The sequence below is a fragment of the Pteropus medius genome, unplaced genomic scaffold (assembly GCF_902729225.1).
Source record: "Pteropus medius unplaced genomic scaffold, Ma_sr-lr_union100, whole genome shotgun sequence".
NCBI classification, from domain to species: Eukaryota; Metazoa; Chordata; class Mammalia; order Chiroptera; family Pteropodidae; genus Pteropus; species Pteropus medius.
In genome coordinates, this window is record NW_024347791.1 from 16,879,370 (window position 1) to 16,897,480 (window position 18,111).

The 18,111-nt window shown below is 34.2% G+C and overlaps 1 protein-coding gene across 4 annotated transcripts in view; it reads right to left on the reverse strand.

Annotated features, from left to right (window-relative positions):
• Positions 1-18,111, reverse strand: part of STEAP2 (STEAP2 metalloreductase) — a 26,034-nt gene continuing 7,923 nt past the window's right edge. For all 4 annotated transcript variants that reach the window (XM_039878158.1, XM_039878159.1, XM_039878161.1 and 1 more), the window contains 4 exons: positions 13,294-13,818; positions 10,257-10,784; positions 7,313-7,477; positions 1-4,956 (listed from right to left, as the gene is read on the reverse strand). In XM_039878158.1, coding sequence (XP_039734092.1) covers positions 4,669-4,956; positions 7,313-7,477; positions 10,257-10,784; positions 13,294-13,818 — 1,506 coding nt within the window. In that variant the 3' untranslated portion in view covers positions 1-4,668. The remainder of the gene's footprint in view (positions 4,957-7,312; positions 7,478-10,256; positions 10,785-13,293; positions 13,819-18,111) is intronic.

An 18,111-nucleotide genomic window follows, 5' to 3' on the forward strand; every position in this document is an offset into this window, starting at 1 on the left:
CACATTAAATAGTACTTTTTATTTAGATGTTTATAAGGCAGATCTATGAGACTGATATAAAAACATGGCGTGTAATTCGATAGTGATATTTTGGAGATTACAGAGTTTTAGCAAATATCTATTACACAGTTATAAAGAAGACAATATTTTCTAAGCAGATACAAAATATCTAATTAAAGATCAAGGCAAAAAATGAGTATAATTAACAATGGAAAATCAGTTCTAATGTGAATTGTATATTATCTTTTAAAAACTTTTAAAGGTGAGAATTATTGCAATCTAGTTTGTTCAAACAGTGTTAAACGGTATCACGATGAAAAACTGAAGGCCAGAATAGATTGATTTTGACTTGGTATAAAGAAACTCAAATTTACATTGGCTTAAATACAGGAAAAGACAGTCCAAGTCATGAAGCAGTCAAGATCTTTTTAATCTCTAACATGCCTTCCTTAGGGCGTGACCTTGGTCCTCTTGGATATTTGCCAAGGCTCCTGTTATATCTGTACTTCTGGCAGCAAGATGGAGGAATGAGATAAAAAATATACCCCGATTTTCTTTGACGAGACTTCTAGGATGTCACTCGTATGTTCCCCTTACATCTCACTGGCCAACACTGTCACATGGGAACCCCTAACTGAAAGGGCAGTTGAGGAATTTGATGGGCAGCAGCTTTTAAAGAACAGTCTCTGTTCAGGTTGGATATCTAAAAAGCTATGAAAGACTTAAAGAAAATCTTGAGAACACTTCCTAGAAGTTGATATTTTGGCAATCAGACAAAAGCACCTGCTTTGATGATTAAATTTAGCCCATCTAGCCACTGAAAGTATCCATATGGTCTGCCCTAATTTTGGATGACTGCATGATGGAAACCCAATGACTTGGAAAGCTAAAGATCTCAGTATGTACGTGTATTAGGCTGAATTAAGCGATTTTTGGTATCATATGGATAGAATCTCTATTACTTTATAATTTTTGTATTAAAAAATTGAAGAACCTATTCATTCCTGTAAAATTCACTCTTCAAAAGTAAAAACAGATTGTTTCCACTAAAATTATCATAGTTCCATTTAGAGCAATTACATATATACTAAACACATACCAGAATTTGTTTTACTGACTTACTGACTTAGGAACAACTGAGATTGGAACATCTCCTTTTCTGATGACACATCACAAATACTAATCTTAACACCAGACCAAGGCGTTAAGTTATACTATGTGTAGTACTGCTTTAAGTCACGAATTTACAAAATAATTTCAACATAACATTTTAGGCTGCTTAAATACTTATTTTAAAACTGAAATTTTATAGACTGACACAGGTTCAGTGTTTATAGTATTCCGAAAGGAATACTTATGAACTACATTTATGGTACTTTATTTAAAAGATCGCATTAGAAACTTTAAATTTCACAAATAAACCTTGTTTTGGTGGGGGAACTCTATACAGAGTTTATTATGAAATATTTTAATGGCAAAAGGCAATTAAAAAGAATTAAGGTTTATCACATTACATGAGCTAAACAATACAAAAATTGGATATGATATATTTTTGAAGCCCTTTTACACAAATAGTTTTCATAATTTGACTGTATGACTATATCTATTGTTACTATTATCAAATTAATTTTGAAAGTAAAATTCCTTAAGTCAGGATTACACCAATTTATAAGAAAATAATCAGGTAGTTTAACACCGGAGCTCATTAGCCAATCCTTTATGTAGCACAAAATAATCATCTCCAATAAATACCTATAAATATAATTTATTCATACTTTAAAATATTTTAAAATTTAAATAAAAATCTCTAAATGTAGGCAATCTCGGCTAAATTTCCATGTATACTCTGAAAAATATGTTAGCATGAATATATTCATATTTAAACATGATTTTAAAAATTATTAATAGGAGATATATGAAATCTGCACATAAAAAAGCTAAGTAACATGATTCAGTCCATGAATATTTTCTTCTTAGGAAAAAATTACTTGATTTTTTTGCATACAATTAAGACTGGGTATATTTTCTATATTCTAATAATTTTCTCAGGGACGCTTCTCAAAATACAGATTAGGAAACAAATCTCCATTACTGTAAAGTTCCTACCACTTTCTCACATCTAGCAAGAGCAGAATTCAGTCCTACTTCTGAGGAATGATTTAAAAGAAAATGATGATGAAATGTAGTGATGAAGAAAAATAATAAGGTAGGAAATAGTAAAATAAAGTAAATCAATAAAAGCAACTAAAAGTCAATATTTTTGCATTTTTAGAAATACTTAAGTATTTAGAATTATAGTGAATATATGACATTTATTCTAAAACTTCAAAATTAATTTCATCTTTGTAATGGAGGAAAAGAAATATTATTTGAAACAACAGTTACAGCTTATATATATTTTCATAAACATTGTTTTTCATATTTTCAAAGGCCCTATTTATCTGAATAGTGATAATTTAATATTATTGGCTACTTGATATATATGTGCAACAATATACTCCAGTGGTGATCTAACTTTAAAAAAATTTATTATTTTTTCACATTAAATGGTGAACCTATGGTCTTGAGAGTGAAACTTAAAGAACAAAAAAGTATTGAACATATGTTATTAATTTCACTAGTTTAGAACAATAATTTTTAGGTGTATACCTTTAAAAGTTATTAGTCAACTGAATTCTTACTAAGAACTAACAAGTGATCATCAAGAGGGGAAGAATATAATTAAAACAAAGAAAATGGAGAGCTCAATTAAGTAGTAGAAGACATTAAACTTCACCGAGAACATCAGAGAATCCTGAGTAACCTAGTGACTTACCAGACCAACAGAATACAGTAGCAGGGAAAGAGCCATTGGTGGGGAAGACAGCCTCTACTAAGTAAAAGTCCTTTTATTTTTGGCAGCTGGATTCAGTTGTACCTCAGTGGGTAACTTTAAAAATGTTATAATTTCAGGAAGAGGAATACGTGTAATTCTATCTTATTTGCAATTTTTTATTTTAATAAGGAAAGAACAAATGGAAAAAACGTAGGGCATTCTAACCAGTTTGAACAAAATGCAATTTTAATGTGGAATGTCAGCACTGAAAAATTTTATGAATAATTTGTATGATTATATGTCTCTAGAGTACATTTACAATTAACCACCGACTCTAATATCTTTCACGCTTTCAAACTGCTCCCTAACAAATGGCTGACCAGGCAGGAGGACTTCTCAAGAAGAGAATTGAGATGACCAACTCTACAGGGACTTTTTAAGATTCTGTAGGACCTCAGCCATTCATTAAAACTGCTATCGGCCTATCTCTGTGGGAGTCCCTCACTGCAGAGAGGCATATGGATGGCTATGCGACTCCAGGGTCATGTCCAGGTGAGATCCTCCTCCAGGGTAAGTAACTGTAGATTAGCCCACAAGCAATAATAAATATATGACTGTAAAATTTTCATATATCTTTTGATAGCCACAACTCACTCTAAAGAATGTTAATGCTTTTATACGAAAGAGGAAGCATCTAGATTAGCATCATTAATATAATGCATGAGGATGGAGCAGGGGCCATACTGCCTAGTGGTTGAAAACAGAGCCTCTGGACTATAACTGCCTGAACTTGAATGCTGGCTCTGCTACTTAGTAACTTGATGACCTTGAACAAATTAACTTCCTATCCTTCAGTTTTCTCACATGAAAATGAGGCTATAACTACCTCTGTCATGGGGTTGTTTTAAGTATTAAATGGGATAATGCAAGTAAAGTGCTTAGAACAGTACCTGGCATGTTATACTCCCTCGATGAACTTCTGTAAAATCCTATACCATAGATAGTGACTGGCTAAGGTGCAACAGTACAGATTAGTTGACAAACAACTACCTTTGTGTAAACTTAACACTTTCCCTCTAACTAGAAAAATTATGAGTCTCAGGATTGATGCTATATTAGAAAAATTAGTTTGGGAGGCCAAGTCTTCTCCCTAACAATATATTAATATGCAGATGGAACTGCTCTGTAACAAGATGAAGAAGTCTTTCATGAGGTACAGATTATCAGTACGTATTTCGTGTCTCCAGTATATTTCAAATACAATCTCAGGTTCAATTTGTCTTTTTAGTTTGTGTTTGTTCACATAATCACATTGATTTGTACAATTAATTACATTCTTCAAATCCTATCTTATGAGAGAAATATAGGAATGTTACTATCACCCTTGCCTAGATGCGAATGTAATGCATCCTTTCTTAAAAATAATGTATGATTATGCATTTCTATTTCTTATGCTGGATAATAATTAAAACCTTACTTAAGCTTCAGAAAAAAAACATCTATTGATTATATTGAAACTTAAAATTCAGCTGGTTTGCAAAGTTTTTTTTTAACATTATACTGTATCTATATTATTAACTATAAATATTTTTGCCGGATTGTGGAATACAGTTTGTTAAAATAACAACAGTGTTACAGTTGTGCAAAACAAAACAAACCATACCTAAATTTCAACAATATGACATTTGCGAAAATTAATTTGAAGAAAATTCTACGACTAATTTGGCTGAGAGCACATTGAATAGTTTTAGCCCACAGCAATTTGACAGTGCACTGGGAACTGAACAGAAGAAGTTATACAAATAATGGCATCAGTAAGAACTTCATATGGCATCAGCGAGCACCATTTATCATCACATTACTGTAACCCTCTCTGGTGAGAGGTGAGGAACTGCTCCTCCAATACTTTCTTCTAGAAATTGGCTCTTTTCCCAGCCTTTTTTAATTTTCTTTAGCTTTCGGCTTACACATGGAAGAAGTAAAATGCTCTTACCCAGAATTACAATCGAAGGCAAAACGAGAGCAAGGACAAAGTTCGGTGGTGTATAAAATCGGTAGTACTCTTCTTCAAAAGCTCGCTTCCATCCATAAGTTAAAACATGGAAAGTGCTTATGAGAAGAGCGACATAGCCAAGTGTAGACTTGGGGCAGCAGAGGAAGGAAAAGAAACAAGGAATAAGAAACAAATTATTTAGACTCATAAATTAACCCATCTGGCTATACCATGTTTATATTTTGATAAAACTATTATATCATAACCTATTGAGCTACTCTTTGTTCTCTATTGAATGAAATAATTCAAACATTTTCATATATATACACTTTACACAAATAAGGCCATACTGCATATAGTTTAATATTCTAATTATTTCATTTATTATATCAAAAATTTTTTCCTTATGTCATTAAACATGAAAACATGACTTTAATGCTGTATAATACTCCACTGAATGGATGGGCTATAATTTATTTAACCATTCCTTTTTGTTGATCATTTACTGTTTCCAGCTTTCCTCAACTATAAATAATGTCACTTTAAGTTCTCTTCTATATTTTGGTTTCTTTCCTTAGAACTGATTGCTGGTCAAAACATCTAACTTTTTCTTAAGGTTGTTGATAAAAACAGCTAAACTTCTTTATAAAGGTTATCCACATTTCTGCCAGTTGTGCATATTTAAAAAATGTGTGTATCTGTATGCATATGTACATCCACACATATGTATACGCACATATACATACATATGTATATGCACATATAATAAAATTAAATGCTGAAGAACATTCTCATGAGTATATACATACATATATACATACTAGTTGAAGGCAAATATGAAAAATCTTATATATTAATATGTAATATAAATCGCATTTCGAACATGTAGCTTTATTGATCATATTAAAAGAGGTTATTAAGAGCACTTCAAGAGATGAAATACTGCCATTTGTGACAACATGGATGGATCTTGAGATTATCATGAAAAGTGAAATAAGTCAAACAAAAAGTTGAGAACCATATGATTTCACTCATATGTGGGATATAAAACTGAAAGCAACAAATGAACAAGACAAACAAACAAACAAAAATTCACAGACACAGACAAGTTTAGTGGTTACCAAAGGGGGAGGGAGGTAGGAAAGGGTAAAGGGGGTTAAATATATGGTGACGGAAGGAGATTTGACTTTGGGTGATGAACATACAGTGCAACATACAGACGATGTATTATAGAATTGTACACTTGAAACCTATATAATTTTATTAACCAATAGCACCCCAATACATTTAATTAAAAAAACAAAAAATAAAGAGCATTTCAGTTAAGCAATTTACAGGTTAAAATCTAAAAGATCAGTATTCTGGGTTCCCTAAATTATTATGTTCAATTGCTTACTTTGAGAAATGGTCTATGTTACATAAAGTGTGGTATTATATCCGTATAATGATGTAACGTCTAGCATCATGGGGAAAAGATCGAGTCTCTAGGCAAGACTGTTTGCAATTACTCATCTAAATTTATAATGATAATTTGCACCCGTCTAGCACCTTTTATCAGAAGGCTTTCTATTTCTTTTTCAGGTGTGATTAAACTAGTAGTTGAGAAAGCATTCACATTTTCTTTCCTCCAGAAGGAAAAATGAATTTAGACAAGGGATCTACCTTTAATTTGAATGAGATTTTTGGATGACGTAAAAACAAAAAAAGCTCAAGCAAACTGGCAAAACCCTCCAAATTAATTTATCAACAAACATACTCATCTGCCTATTGTGCTGTATACTGCCTGGATACAACCAGTACTAATTTTGTGATAATGTAGGTAGAATCTAAGTTTGAGTTATATGTTTTTTAAGTATTGAAATTTATTAAATAATGATTACTGGAGAAGGTGATTATTCAACTTATTAAAGAACAATGGTGTTCTCAAACCCTTTTATAGACACGCAAATACATATGTATATAACTTATACACTAAATACATACTAACAAGATTCATAAGGCTGGTTGCTCATCATAATCCATTAGCCTAGTTACCTAGTTACTGCTTGTGTTTGTGTGTGTATACACACACATTTCTTTTAAAATAGACTTACTTTCTCCACACTTGAATTCAAATTAATGAGATTTTTCCGGACAGATTAATATGACACAAATATAAGACAATTCTTCATGCATTTGGCTAATAATACATTGACTTTTGACATTAAACTTGATCTAAGTTTATCACCCCTACTTTCATTTTTTTTTCTTTGAAAAACATCCTTTATCCATAGCATAGTAGGCAATGCTATCAAAGCCTTCCAGCAGAATCCTGTACTGGTCTTTCACTTACTAAACCAGAATGGCCCTAAGCCAGCCTCCAAAGATAAGTGTTCTCCAAGCTAGACACATAAATGCACCCCCCAAAAGCACTCTTTTTATAAGAAGCATAATTTAAAATTCAACTATACTTAACACATAAATTCTATGCAGCCTATTCCTTCACCAAACAAAACCCCACATACCTGAATAAAACTGAATTCCCTCCAGTTTAAAGCATTGCTCACTGAAGGGATGGAGGTGACTGCCAGGAGGGAAAGTAAGCCAAGGCTCATTATGCCAAATGAGATATACATTTCAATTCTCCAGACTTCTTCTTCATTCCAAGAGTTTTCAATATTGGCATGAACCTAATAAGAGAGCAAATGTGAATTTCCTTTATTCGGTAGAACATTACCTGATTCAGCACAGAGTTCACTCTTGGCATAAGGATATGGATATATTAAAGTTGTATTAATTCAATTTAACAAACTGTAATGGAGTACCTATTACTGGATGGTATTGTTCCAGGTGTGAGGGGAAGAGAAGGGAGAGTTAAAACAAAAAGAGGATTAAGATTCTCTCCTTCCTTGCATACATGTGAGAAGAGTGGGTGAACCTGTCATTAATGGCCTCTGGAATCCTAAGACCATGAAATGCCAAGTGGTTAGTTCCAGAGTGACATAAACGAAATACTAGCAGTTAGACTTGGTTTCGAGGTACTTTTACAAGTTGGTTTAAATTTGGCTAAATATTTTCAGTACATTCTGGTCTTAGTTCAACTTAGAATCCTGGAAGGGAATTTCTAACTATTCTGTATCTTCCTCTCTCACATGAAGATTTATATATTGATGTATCTCTTCTTACTTTCTTTTCCCCAGGAACCTGAGATTTTCCTGAGGATAAAGCCCTACCAAATGCAAATATTTATTCACTTGAATTGCCTCATTATTTTATACACTTCTCCAAATATCTTTCCCTTAATTGACAATGCATACATAATCAAGTCAGACATGATTAACTCTTAATGTGTGGTATTCTGCATAGGGATTGTTGTTAGAATTGTCTATTTTCATGCAAACAATATAATCAGAGTATAAATCAAAGGTCGGATTCTTGGGCTAAAGCTTTGATTTAAATAAGCATCTCTTCATGGAAAACATTCTAATTTAATACTGGCTTAACTTTGTCTAGTTCCAGTTAACTAAACATACTTGAAATTAAAACAAAGAAAAGCTAGTTCTTAGCCAGTAGTCCCTGAAGCAATCATACTGACATCCTGAAAAAAGCCAGAAAGTTCCTCTGTGGAAAAAGGCTCTTCCTGTCTCATTTGATGTCTATAAAACAATACGAGACAATGACAGACCTCAGCATACCCAGAGGTTACAATCTGGATCTACCTGGCCTCCCAGTTCATTTTTCATTCCACAAATATGCTTTCTGAGTGTCTGCTATGTGCCAGGCACAGTTCTAGGCATATATCAGTGAACAAAATGGATAATGATCCCTCCTCTCATGAACTTACTGAGGAAAGAGTGAAGATAGGGAATATATAAAATGGAGTCATTTTAACCAAGTTGCTAAAGTAATTAACACTATGAAGGTTGAGGCATGAGGAAAGACTCCATTCTTGTTCTAAGCAGCCTGGGAACTTAAACATTTTTGAACTTTCTTGTCCTGTGTCACTGCCTGGACATACATCTGGACCTCTAGGTCACCTTCTAATTATCCTCTGAAGAACTCACTGACCCAGGCCACCTTATTACCCTTGGAAGGACTCATGTATACATCTGCCTGATAAACATTATCCAGACCAGTGGGACCTGACCAGACTTCCTGGCACCCATCTTCTATACCACCTGGCATCTATCATCCTGATTGCCTGACATCTGACTGATAACCATCCTGGACCAATCCTAGGGCTAAGAATGCAGGACTGATAATTCTCAAGATTGTACTTTTTACTATAAGAAATTTTAACTTTTCTTTCTTCTTTGGAACACTTCCGGCTTTTTGCCTAGGTGTGTTCCCAGTTTGCAAACTCCAAGACCCTTGAATAAATCTCTACCATTTATTTCTAGCAAAGCCTCCAGACTTTTTTGAGTTTGTTCAACATTATATTCTGATGAGAGAAGGCAGACAACGGTAAATATAATAAACAAGGAAAACATAAAGGGTGTTAGAAGGCGGTAAATTGCTATGACAAAAAAGAAAGTAGAGCAGAGTAAGTAAGAGGAACTGGGAGTATCGGGATTCAGTGAAAGCAGGTAGCAGGATTTAAAAGTGTCCAAGGCAGGCCTCACTGAGGAGGTAAGACCTGAGCAAATGACTTGAAGGAGGAAGAAAGCTGGTTGTGCAGATATCAAAGCCTTAGCATTCAGTTAAGAGAAGTGGTATTTTTAGCGAAAGAATGGCTTAAAGAACATTAATGTATTAATTTTTTTTTTCAGATTATTACATACATGGACTATGATGCCTTGGTTCCTCATAAAAAGAAAAAGCTTTTATGCATTTGTTTTGTTGCAGTGTCATTGGCTTTCATTGAGAAATGCTATGTCAGAGAGCTTCAATGAGACCCTCTATTTTACACTTGCTGAATGGGAATTATTGAGGAAATCACAGTCTACTCCATCATCAAGCTCCTTCCGTGTAGCAATCCCTGAGATTTTCTTGAGCTAAGGGCTAGAAAAGCTTCACCTGAGGAACTAGTATCTTTTCTGCTTTTTGAGAACAAAAACCTTGGAAGTGTATGTCTCCTGATGTTGACTTCCTATTTGGTTTTATATTTTCTAATTTATGTATACATTTACTAAGAATTGCCTTAACTTTTCATGGCACAAAACATTACAATAAGGAACTGTTTAGTGCTGAAAGCAATTGCTGTAATCCTAACATTAAAAAAAGAGAGAAACCCAACCCTTTATTTCTCTGCTTTTATTCTGCAAAGAAAGGGATGCTTGCAGCTTCTACCCTAAAAGATTTTGAATTAGCCACATAATTCTTAGGCAGAAACATTGTTTAAAGAATACTTTCCCCACCCTAGATATACCAAGATTTCTATTACAAGGTATGTAAAGTTGTACCCTATTGTTAATCTCACATTTTATAAATTATATTAAGCATCAGATAAATAACAAACATGTTCCCTACCTGCTGATAAGCCATGTTGAGAAACAAGTATCTCTCTGACCTTCTCATTGGTAAGCAGAGGCTGTAGGCAACATGAACTGAAGCGAAGAAAAAACTTAGTAATCCAAGTTGTTTTCTACACTGTAACCAAGTCTCCAACCAAGGAGGAAATCTCCTATACTTGGTGCCGTAATAAAGTTGATAAGCAGCTGCCAGGAGACCTGCCAGGTACACCAGGGACAGCAAAGTAATGGCAACTATGGGCAAGGTTTTATTCACAATCTCAATAGGAATCTTGTAAAAGTCACTCTGCTGGTTTCTAGCATATGGATGTATCACATCTCTGACAAAAGAATAAAGAAAGAAAAACGTGGCCAGGCTTATGGCTACCACCACTGGCCCTCTCCAGAGAGTAAACAGTCGCAGGGGTAAATTTTCGATCTCCCTGGCTGATGATAATGATCCCAAATCAACAGGAATGAAATTCAACTGCCGAGCAAGTTCAATAACCTGTTGTCGAGCTTGAATATTGTTGCTGCATATATACACCTGCAGCGAAAACAAAAGAGACATCATTATTATTGTTTATAAAAATGGTAATGATCCCGTGCTGCACTTAATCTATGGAGCATCACTTGTGGTGACTTCGAGTGATGCAGAAAGTTAAGGAGGTAAAGCATTTATTGATTAATATATTTATTAATAGATTAAAATAGTATAATAGAAAACAAAGCTCTTGCTAACTGTGATGACATGAAAATAAAATGCAGAAGAAACTAGCTAGAATCTGGGATCAGGAAGTCCTCAGAGCAAGGAAGTCAGGAGAAAAGAAAGGTTTCTAGACCATGGCTGGGTGGTACTGACAATTTAAGGTCTCCCTTTTGCGGGGGAGGGGGGGGGCGGTGGGTGGGGGGAGGTGGAGTTTGAGCTGCAGGCCATGCTCTTCCCCACTCTAGCTCTCCCTCTCCCACAGGGAACAGAGTGGGGCTCTTCTGGACAATATTTAGTTCTAGGACTGTAGTGATTCTGCCTAGTAGAGTGTTTGCAAGCATTGCCCTTTACAAATATTCAGCAAGCGAGAAGATGGTGGTCATGGGTTCTGGATGACTGAATTTGTAATTATGTCATGATGCAGCACTATTTATAAAATTTATCTCTTGGCTTAGAAATCAATTCACCAAACATCTCTGACAAGCCATGGATTATCTCAAGTATATTATTTCGTTGGTCAGAATATGAAATTCTTTCATTTTTCAATGATAATATACCTAGAGGGGGAAAATCATATTATAAAGGCTTAAGTTAATTTAAAAAGTAAATCAACTGCCATTTTCTAAGACTAAAATATTAGCTCTATAGGAACTCTAACGTGGGTGAGGGTGAGCTTTTGAACTACCAAAACCTCTTAGATAAAGTACTGCAGTTGAGAATTCAACAAATATTTGTTGAGCACCAAATTTACTGCTGCAGTAAGCCACTATTACTTATGGGTAGGTCATCTCACTTAAGGCTAGAAAAATATTGCTATAAAGTCTTTGAGTAGTGTTTGGGGAAAACAAATTCCTAAATATATCCTTAAAGATGTTTATATAAGGGCTCTGGAACAGACCACATGAAATATTTGCATGTTAAACCTATTTACATTATGCTGGCAATGTAAAGCTCTTTGGATTATTAATTTCACCAAATATAAGCCAGATGAATGACAAAGTTTATACTATTATACAAACGTTCATGAACTTTTAAAACAGAGTGAGGAAGAATACCTACATACAAAAGAAATAAAGAAAAGCATTCTAAATTAATTTATTATAGTTTACAATGGTAAACTCTTTTATTCGTTGGATAAAACCCTATAAATTATAAATAAAATTTTATAATAAACCCGAAAGTATAAATCAAATATTCATAATAAGGAAATGAGGACTATGAAATACAAATGAAACTATTTTTGCAGCTCACTTTGAATTTAAGTACTGTGCCACAAATTTGTTGTTGTTGTTGTTAAAGAATTAAAATTATCATGTATATGGGCAAAGGATTAAATTCAGGTTTATCCCTAATTTGTTTGATCTGTATCCATTGCTAAACTTTGATGGATATACAAAAGAAAAAAAAAGGATTCAGAAATATCATCTAGGAAAGGTGGAAAGTATATGTTTATTAGCTTTCCAAATTAAGGATTTGAAAGTGAATGGTTATGGTGATTCTGTTTTGTAGTGTACAATAATACAATACTTGAATTTATTTTCTAAGGCATTTAATCAACTGTCTTTATGGACAAAAATAATACAAGTAGTTTATCATCATGTTTAATTATAATGCATAACCACACCTTTAAAAGATTTTTAAAGTGCACTATTTTATATGTGTACTTATCAAAGTTCTCATTCCACAAGAGCCTTGATGGAGCGCCCCATCTGCGTGATTCTCAAGTCGAACTAGATAGAACCCCTAAATTAAAAGAAAACCTAAGAAACTCAGTCTTCCTTTATCCTCCTTAAACAGATTAAAATCTACACTTAAAATGAAACAAAGTGTACTATTTGAAATTCTATGAATATTCTATGTAAAATAAAAAGGTACTTCTAAAGCATCCTTGAGGACCACGCTAAATAGTATTTAATGCAGAGATGGAATACTGTGTTACTAAATGGTGAGGAAGGAAGAGGGAAGAAATAAAAAGAGGGGGAAGGACAAAAGGTTGGGAGGGAAAGAAAAAAGACCTGTTTGCTATTATTTCTATTTTTGAAGAGGCAAGGAGAGACTCAACACAATGTGTCCAATTATTTATTGGCCAACCTTGCCTTTTCTTGAATGAGCTGGTCATGACAGAGAAGTCCAAGTTATTTTCTCAGCTTTCCACATTATTTTGAGAATGGAAATGTGTCCTTACAAGGTCGAGCATGAACTTTCAGGTGCTCGTGCATACTTTTCAAAATGATAATCATTGGTGGAGGCGGGGTGGTCAGAATAAGGCTTTTCAATGTACAATATTTATTTAACTACTCAAATACAAAATACCAGGTAAATAAGAATAAAAATGTAAAATACACACCTGCCGGCTGGCATCCTTAGGTCCTAACTGAAGCGCCCAAGCTGAGATAACATTAAATCCTTTGACAATCAGGGAATCCGGGAATAAGGAAGCTAGATATTCAGCATTGGATTCTGGGTATTGGTTTAGCCTCATGTTATTGCTCACATCGATCAGGATTTTACCCACAAGCAGATGTCTCAGGTCCCAGAGGGAGGTGTAATGTTCTCTATGTATAGCAACAAATATGATATTTGTTTTTGTTAGCGCATCTTCATGATGAGTGACGTCTACCACATGAGGAAAAAATTCAGAAGCAAACTTAGGATTTCTACTTCCTATGACCACATGATAGCCACATCTAATAAGTCGAATGGTCAGAGATTTGGCAAAATCCCCACTTCCAATTACACCTACAGTAACCTTCCTCGCATCTTTGATACCATTTATGCCATTAGGCAAAAAAGTGGCACTAAGGCTCTTAGGGCTTCCCATCATAGAGATCGATTCCATGATATGGATTCTTCCAAGATCACCAGGGATATCCTAGGAGAGAGAAAATAAAATGTTCATCAATCAGCTATTACCAAACATTAATATACTTGTAGACATTATAATAATGTCCCTCGTTTCTAGGTTAAGTATCTTGGCAAGCTATATAACCTAGATCACAGCAAGATACAATTTTTAAGCTAAATAGAAAATGAAACTGTCACAAAGTTGATATGCTAAGCGAGGCTTCTCAAATTTTAATGTGCACATGAATCACCTGCGAATCTTGTTAAACTAGATTCTGATTCAGTAGTTCTGGAGTGAGGCCCAAGATTCTGCATTTCTAATAAAATGCTTCTGGTCTGTGGACCCCTTTGAGCAGCAAGGCACTACAGCACAAAAGGAAGAGATTGGTATTTTCACCCAGAACTTTTTATAAACACATTTCTAACAATTCTGATTACCCTGTTTCTCAGCAGATTAGAGGCAGCAAATCGGAAAAGCTGCTAGACATAGAAAGGACTGTGATAGGATGTGATGGCACACAGAAGAGCAGAAGACAGAAAAATCGTACAAAACAAAGAACTACTTAAATCCAAAATGTCTAGAGTCATTTGGGAGTGGAGTCTACAAACTATCCTATACACCTCAGTAGCTCAGAGTAAGATAAATCTACTAGAAAATGAACCTTGGCACTTAAATATCTTAAGAAAAATAGGCATCAGTATATAACAAAGGATTAATTAAATATCATTGGCTTCTATCATTCACCCTACATCCTATAACTTATTACTGAGAAAGATAGCTTCCCTGTGAAAATGGTATAATGTGTTTATGGTCTTAAATTACACAGTACTTATGAAATCATTTTCTTCTTTTCATTGGTGGATAGAATATGATGCAGTTATTCTTTCCAGAAAATTCTGTCAAATTCTTTTTTATTTAAGTGACTAACATCTGGAATGTTCATAATGACTTATTCAATAAATCCAATCAGATTGCCGTGACTCAGTGTCACTACTGGGTCTGAATGAAAAATACTCTTCCATTCCCCTTTCCCCCACTGCACAATTTCTTTTATGCTAACAGATGTGGATCACTTCAGAGGATTTAATGGATTTTACAGGAATAAGGGGAATACTTCAAAAACATGTTTTTGGGGTTTTCACTAAATGAAATTTGAAATTACAAGAGCCAATGACTCCAAAGAATCAGTAAATTAATCTTCAGAAAGACAATATACTATTACATAATACTCATTAAAGCACATTCTTGTGCCAGGTTTGTTTGTGCTTTATATTAACTGATTGAAACCCCACAACCAATCTAACCCTATGAGATCGGTACTAATATTGTCATGCACACTTTGAAGATGAAGAAACTGAGACATGTAGAAAATTAATTTGTCCAAGGTCATAAGAGGGAAAGTGGGGGAGCCAGGATTAGAATCCAGGCAGCTCAGCGAAGGCATGTGTCATTTGGGTCCATGTAAACAATTTGAGAAAGGGCTTTCCTTTGGGTGTGTGTGTAGGGGGTGGGGAAGCTAAAAGGGTAATAGTTGTGTCCATATTAGTATATTCTCCTTCGGCCATGTCATTGCCCCTCAGCATTACCTAGTGATTGTAATGTCTAACTCAGATCCTGCGGAAAGAGAAAACTCACTATTTTTGAATGTATTACATATATTTCATTACACATTTTCCAAGATAGAAGGAGTGGTAAATATCTGCTTTCCCTTGCAGTGATTCCAAACACCCAGAGGTCCAGGAGAGGTCAGAGGCACCAGGGCAGTACAAAACTGTCAACGTCTTCCTGTAGAAATAATGGGCTATCTTGGGATTGAGGAGCAGTTAAAGGAACCAGAAGTAATTAAATCAATGCTTGTTTCATTTGACAATTCAAGATGAACTGACCAACTTACTTACTTTACCCTTATCATTTATGTTACCTACGGGTCAAAGGGTTACTAGATTGAGACACAGGAACCCAAGTGTCCTATATCCCAGTCCTGAGTTCTTCTGAGTAGAGATATAAGAATTGCAAAATCATTAAATCTAAGAAAGCATAATGATCAAGGCCTTTTCAAACTAAAAATGAAACTAAGCCAAAACGATATCAGTTATCTGCTTATTTTACAAGCAAGTTCAAACCCCTTCGGTAAATCAGAACGTAAACAGGTAAAAATACATTAGGATCTAATAACATCACCTATAGGTCTCTCATTATAGCATGTATTTTATACATATTTATGGGTGACTCTGTTCTAACATGTTTAGGCCTTTTTCACACTATATTTCCAATGGCAAGTTCTAACTGAACCTTTTAATAGTGTGACTGTGGCTACAAACAAAAGTGGGCCTAATAAATGAGACTCTTTCCATTATAGTTTTAAAGAATGTAAAAGAATTCATGAGAAAGAGAAAAAAAAAAAACAACCTTTAAAGGATCTGACAGATAGCTTATTGTGTACTGTTGAAAGCATGCAATACTACAATATGCTTGTGTGCTACTTTATAGTTCATAATGTTTTCATATAAAGTATTATCTCATTTAATTCTCAAATACATATGATCCCCATCTTATAGATGAGAAAATTGATTCAGAAAGACTACCAATTTTCTTAAGACAATGCAGTTTACAGTGACTCAATGAGGATTCAAATATGAGTCTTCCCACCTCTGCTCATCCTAAAACTGAGATGCAAACATTATACGGGGAATCTTAAAATTGTTTACATCTCTGTCAACTGTAACTATATTCTCTAAAAACAATACTAATTTTAAATAGTTACAATATGGATCTCAGGAAAGTTTTAGGTAAATCCAAAGCTATATGCTTAGGAATTCCAGCTACAAAACAGATAAAATATTGAAATAACTTCAATTTTTGGATCAAAACCAACCAAAGACCTAAATTTATTAATGCTACAAACCCTGAGTAGCAACCCATTTGTCTTCTTGGGACTCTGCAGACCTCATGAAGGTGTGTACTGCTTTTTCGAGGGAGGGAAGAAGAAAGGGCCTAGAAGTGTATCCATATCCTGTGAAACTCATCTATACATAGACGTAAGAGCAACTTACACACTATAAGTAACTATCTGGTGCTGAGACACTGAAGCAAAATCTTATCAATCAATTTATAATTTGCTAAACTACCATTTGGATCATTTGGTGAACAAGTTAACTGAAGTTAATACTGTGATATAAAAAAAAATGAGGTTATAAAAAAATGAATAATATCAATATCTGAAAGTGGTTACCTAGTATTTACGAAAAAAGGATACTAAACACCTTACACTGTACATTTTCATTGACAAAGAATGATACAACTATAATCTAGTAACAAACTATAGAAATAAGCCCTGAAAGTATATAGTCTTTGCAACTATAATCTAAAGACAGATCTATCCTGCTCTGAACCAGCATGGATTTATTGAGGCCACTGTGTGCTTTGCACATGGGAGACAAAGGACAAAAGAGGCACGGTGCTTACACTCGAGGAATTTATACTCTAGTTAGGAAGAGACAAGAATGTACTTAGAATGAAAAGCAGAAAAAACCTCACCTCAGCATATAATCAAGAGCCTGATTAAAAAATGAGCATTTGACCTGAACAGATATTTTTCCAAAGAAAACATACAGATGACCAATAGGCACATGAAAAGTTGCTCAACATCATTAGAATGGCTATTATCAATAAATCAACAAACAACAGGTGTTGGCAAGAATTTGGAGAAAAAGGAACCCTCATGCACTGTTGGTAGGAATGTAAACTGGTGCAGCCATTATGGAAAATGGTATGGAGGTTCTTCAAAAAATTAAAAACAGAACTACCGTATAATGTAGAAATACTATTTCTGGGTATTTATCTGAAGAAAACGAAAACATTAACTTGAAAAGACATGTGCACCCCTATGTTCATTGCCCAAGATACAGTAATAATCTAAGTGTCTACTATAGATGAATGGATAAAAAGGATGTGGTACATATATACAATGGAGTATTACTCAGTCATAAAAAAAAAAGAATGAAATCTTGCCATTTGCCACGACATGAATGAACCTGGAGGGTATTATGTTAAGTGAAATAGGTCAGAATGAAAACATCTGATTGCACTTATATGTGGAATCTAAAAAACAAAACATAAAACAGAAACAGGCTCATAGATATAGAGAACTGGTGGTTCCCAGAGGGACGAACTTACAGTTATAAAATAAATAAGCCACAGTGTAATGAAGAACATAAAGAATATAGTCGATAATACTTAATAACTTTGGTGACAGAAGGTAACTAGACTTATCATGGTGATCACTTTGTAATGTATGTAAATATTGAATCATGTTGTACA